Source organism: Penaeus japonicus, unplaced genomic scaffold (genome assembly GCF_977035675.1).
Source record: "Penaeus japonicus unplaced genomic scaffold, GWHDUDI00000001_assembly GWHDUDI00000004, whole genome shotgun sequence".
Lineage (NCBI taxonomy): Eukaryota > Metazoa > Arthropoda > Malacostraca > Decapoda > Penaeidae > Penaeus > Penaeus japonicus.
This window is the reverse complement of record NW_028234406.1, coordinates 35784100-35789099: the sequence shown is the minus strand read 5'-3', so window position 1 is coordinate 35789099 and position 5000 is coordinate 35784100. Positions and strand designations below refer to the sequence as shown.

Below are 5000 nucleotides of genomic sequence, written 5' to 3'. Positions count from 1 at the left end.
TTTGTCGCCGGTGACTTGATATTCATTGTTAATGGAGATGGTGACGTAAAACTTATTGCTGGTGAAGCTGCAGTATTTGTGGAAAGTGGAGTTGTCTGAGAGGTTGCATAGGATGTTCTTGTTGATGCTGCGGTAGGAAACACTGTAGAAGTAGGAGCTGCAGAAGGTATTTCAGACGATATAGTCGTTGCTGGACCTTCTGGTAAAGGGCTTGTAGTATGCCCTGATTCTGATGGTACTAAGGGATTTGTTGGAGGAGGATGTGTTTCTAGACTGTTCAATAAAGAAGATGTCGTGCTGTTTCCTAATTCTGGAGAGGTTGTGGGAGTAGTTACTGGGGAAGATGTACTTGTAGATGAAGATACAAGCTGGCTGTCCGTTGTTGGTGCAGGAACCCCGGTGTCTGAAGCAGGAGTCCCGGATGTGACTTGTGATCTAGAGGAAGCCCATCGTTTATACCAAGCTCCCCAGATAGAGCTTACTGGGAGGGAAGAGTTGTCTTGCTTGTCTGTAGACATCGGTGGCAGCGTGCTTGAAACTGGTATGTTTTTGCTTGTTGTACTTATTGGAGGAGGTGTGGAAGCCAGATCCACTGAAGGTTCTACTGATATCTTCACCCATTTTGTGTCATCGTCCTCTTTGTACGGCTCTGGCAAAGGATGGTCAGCAGTCAGATCAATAGAACTGACGACGATTGAGCTCCCGTCCCCCGTCACCAAGGTAGCCGTCGGTTTATCGTTAAATTCCTCGAAGGTAAGGGAGGCCTCTGGCCGAAGGAGCTCATCTGACGTGTATGATGGCAGAGTGGAATAGTGTGAAGGGCCGTCCTCCTGTATGGACGAGGTATTGTCTTTTTCTTCATACATGGGTAACGGAGAAGGAGTAGATAGGGGCTCAGATTTTATGGTGGACATATTGTGGGGATGGACGCTTATGTGCCACGAGACGTTTCTTTTTGGGAAATGAACTGAGTATGGAATGTACGTGGATGAATCTATGGTGGGCGTGGGATTTGTCGTTGAAGGCATCACGTAAATGGGTGTCCGGGTTGGGTCACTAGTAGTGTGCGATGAATCATTACTGTTTGTCGGGACACTGGGCTGATTGCTGGAGATAGGATCCGGGTTAGATGGGTAAATGGAGGGTGCACGGCTAGGGGACACGTGGATACTTTCGACCGAATGACCATTTGATACAATGACAGGGTCGGGTATCCTATATGTAGAGTAGCCTACGGGTTTACCTGATATGATGATGGGAGAAAATTCTGCAATGGCAGGGTTTGAGTTTCCACTACTCTCTGATTTATTCTTTTGCTCTTGTGTAAAGTACAGGTCAGGATCTTTTGCAGTGTCCTCACTCTCTTTGTCAACTCTTAACGCCTTGCATGGATTCGCCACACCAGGATACAGCAAGCCATAGAAATCCAAAAGAGGGGAGAGATTACCAACATCATCACACGAAGGGGTCTGTAGTAAAGGCGTAGTGATTTTTACAGGGGCAGCTGTAGTTAGGGCTGATAAAAGGTTGATCGTATCAGGTGTTGTGCCTAGCACTGGCGTTACAAGCATTTCCCCGTTGCTATCATTAAGTTTCTGGTTCTTTAAAGCCTGAAGAATAGCGGTATCCTGGGGTCTTGGACTGGTCGCTGGAGTAGGAGAGACCTTTTCTGAATTAGTTCTAATTGGAACAATGTCGGGTAGACTTTCGACAGGCTTATTGGCATTTGGTAGAGGGTTTGTATTTGACAAAAATGTTAAAGTCTGATTGAGGATTTTTGACAGAAAGTCATTTCCAGGTGACCTGCTCGTGAGTGGAAGGGGAGTCCAAGGGAAGTCTTCTGTTGACTGGGACCCTCTCTCAGAGGTGCTTGTCGGTGTTCGTTCAAGAATATTTGCCGTGAAGGTAACCAGTCTATCATGGTCTGTAGATGATTGTTCTGGAGCTCTTGTAGTCCCTCCAACATATTCAGGATATTTCACTAATCCTGCATCAGATTGCTCAGGATCTTCAAGTAACTGCCCAAGAATTTCGTGTATTTGGATAAGATCTGAAGATGGTCCTTCATATTTTGAATCATTGTATTGTTGGTCAGGGATTTTATGCATATAATAAAAGCTACTAACTGATTCTTCTCCTGCTAAAGAAGACTGTTCATCATATTTTGATTTATGATTATTTGTCGACGAAAGTTTATATCGTGGAGTGTTTACATGGTCAATATCTGTGAAATGGTTAACGGGGTCTGTTTCTATATGTTCAGGGATCGTGGATGGCTGCTCGGTTCCATTAACTGTTTGTTCATAGTCTCTCATCATTACCGTCGAACCAAGTGTTAGTCCAGGAGATATAGATGTTTCAGATGATTGTTCAGTGCTTTCAGATATACTTGGTACTCTAAACAGCTGCTCAATATTTCTTACAGGTTGCGTAGAGTCTTTAGGAGGGGATGCAGGTCTTCTAAATGCCTCTTCATTAAATGTAAATGGCTGAGTAGTTAACACAGATTGGTAGCCAGAGTCTTTCATGGGTAAGTCAGAAAATCCAGGAGGTTGTTCATTGTTTCCAGGTACTATTGGATGAGCAGTGATTGTAGATGTGTTTTCAAAATATTTGTGTGAGGGTTCAGATGCACTATATGTTTGATCTGTGGTTGTTAATAGTTCAGTAGTAAGTAGTTGTTCCGTTGTTGAGACTATTGCCTGAGGAGTAGTTCCTGCAGTTGTCAGTTCAGAAATTACTGTTGATTGTTCAGAGTGTGTAAATGGTTGCTTTTTGACAGGCACAGCAGGTTGTCCTGGGAATCTCTGATCTGTGTAGTCATCATTATTCCCAACTGTTGACTCGTCGTGGCCTGGATCCATCAATAAGGTCGAGGCATGGCTAGAATCTAAAGCCAAATTAGAATCTTCTTTTACCTTTCCTGATGCGTCTTGGCTGATATTCACAATGAGAGGCTTTTCCAGGTCAGCTGTAGGTACCAACTCTGTCGTTGGCGCGGGATTTGAACTGGGATATTGATCCGACAATAAGAAAGTCAACCACTCGATCGTTGATGGGTACGTTGGCGTGATTGTATCCTGTAGAACCATGCTATTATTTTGGTTTATTGGTGGATCACGGTTCTTGTGAAAAGAGTGTTGTTGTGGCGTGATGGTAGGTTGTGTTATGGAAGGGTTTATGTGCTGTGTTGTGCGTGGAAGTGGCGTATGCGTGTGCTTGAAGGTAGTGGGGCGCGTGTTGCGTGTGCGCGGATAATTGGTAAATCGGGGTGTGTGTGAGCGTGGTGAAGTGGTGAGTTGTGGTGTGTTTGGGGTGAAGTATGAGGTTTCACGAAGTGCATATTTCTGTAAGAGGCTCGTGGGATGTGGTGCGTTCGTTTGGGCAGATGTATTGGCACGTGGTGTGTATGTTGAGGGAAAAGTGCTAGGAAGTGTGCTTGTAGGGATGAGGGAGGAATGAGGTGAGATCGTATGTGGAGCAAGTGTATGATGTGGTGATGTGTCTGGAGATGTAATTGGACGCCCTGTATGTTTGTCGGACGGAGTGGTTGCATGCGGATTCGTGACATGAGGTGCTTGCGATCCGGGGGGGCGCTCCTCGGGGTGCGGCGTAAGGCTTTCTGGTACGTCAGTCACAGTGATGAGGACGTCACTAACGGTTTGTGTTGCGTGTGGTTCTGTTTCTCTAGTCGTCCTGATTGGCAACGGGGGAAGTGATGGAGGGGTCACCAGATTACTTCTGTTTTTGGTTCCACTATGACTGAAACGAACTGGTAAAGACCAAGAACCAGTTATGCTTCCAGCCTGCGCAGTGCCATAAGCAATATTTTCATTTTGGAGCAAAGTCGACGCCCCACTGTGCTGCAAAAAATCACCCCTTGCGCCCTTCTTGGATTCCTCCGTCGGTTCAGCCGTGGCTTCTCCAGCGCCGTTCAACCAACTCCACGTTGATAAGCCAGAGCCAGTGCTTGTAGTGAGGGCCTGACTTGTATTTTGTCCCAGGAACCAATCTGCGTCCCTCGCAGCCCTAGACCGTGACTGAACTTCTTTTGAATCAACATTCCTCCCCTTGGATGGATATAAGTAACTCACCTGAAGGCGCTGCTGCTGTCCGGCGAGATCACTGGTCTTGGCGGCGTCGGCACAGTCGCTGTTTGTACACAAGTTTTCACGGTCATGGCTCACTCCACGCTCTGCGTCGGGAGCTTCCAGCAGATCATATGAACTGCTGGAGCCTCGGGAAACGGGCCCGGTGGGTGGAGTTTCGGCGGTGGGCGTGACGCCACCACTGGGCCCGCCTACCACGCCCATGCTCATGACGACAGCCAGAATTACAGCTTGGGGGACTACTTTTGCATACATGTTATATACAGATTTTGTGAAAAAAATAAAGTTTGTCTATAGCATTCTTCGTTCTCCACAAATAACACCGAAAAACATGTGTTTTGGTTAAACGCATGAATCACCATTAATTACGTGGAATTAATCTGACCTCATACGCTGCCGCTGTTGACGCCTTTTGCGGAAAGGAAGCGTGCGTAGTAGGCCATACCGTTACTTGATGAATGACCGTCCGTAGAGCACCTCGGTGACCTCGTGGCGTTCATCATTTGAATTTCTGTTTTACTCTGTTTTAGGAGTGGTCGCCTAATCTTGCGGTTCACAGTAGTGCTTCATATACTTTGTATTACAAATACAGTCATTAAATTGTTAAAACATCAGAGTATGTAAGAAAACACGAAAACATTATCAGTTAGATCTCTTCTTCCAAGGAACTTCTTTTCTGTATAGTGTCTATATCTGCCAGAATCAATTACAGAGGCACGATCACAGGTACACTTATTGTTCACTATAATTTCAACCAACACTTACACGTTACTCACTGTCTTGTCAAATACTCACATCTATTTACTACTTCCCAACCGATGCAATCTAGGCCATATTGTCACGACCATAATGACCAAGACCCAACTCCTAAAATCCGGCTCGGCGTGCCAG

The 5000-nt window shown here is 45.9% G+C and overlaps 1 protein-coding gene across 1 annotated transcript in view; it reads right to left on the bottom strand.

Moving 5' to 3' along the window:
* The window catches only part of LOC122244733 (uncharacterized), a 15032-nt gene that overhangs the window by 9533 nt on the left and 499 nt on the right, over positions 1–5000 (bottom strand). The window contains exons 2-6 of the mRNA XM_086535825.1: positions 4926–5000; positions 4748–4802; positions 4502–4630; positions 3514–4400; positions 1–3294 (exon numbers count right to left, since the gene is read on the bottom strand). The exon at positions 1–3294 is cut by the window's left edge and continues 1479 nt beyond it; the exon at positions 4926–5000 is cut by the window's right edge and continues 54 nt beyond it. Of these exons, the coding sequence (XP_086391951.1) occupies positions 1–3294; positions 3514–4400; positions 4502–4630; positions 4748–4802; positions 4926–5000 (4440 nt within the window). The remainder of the gene's footprint in view (positions 3295–3513; positions 4401–4501; positions 4631–4747; positions 4803–4925) is intronic.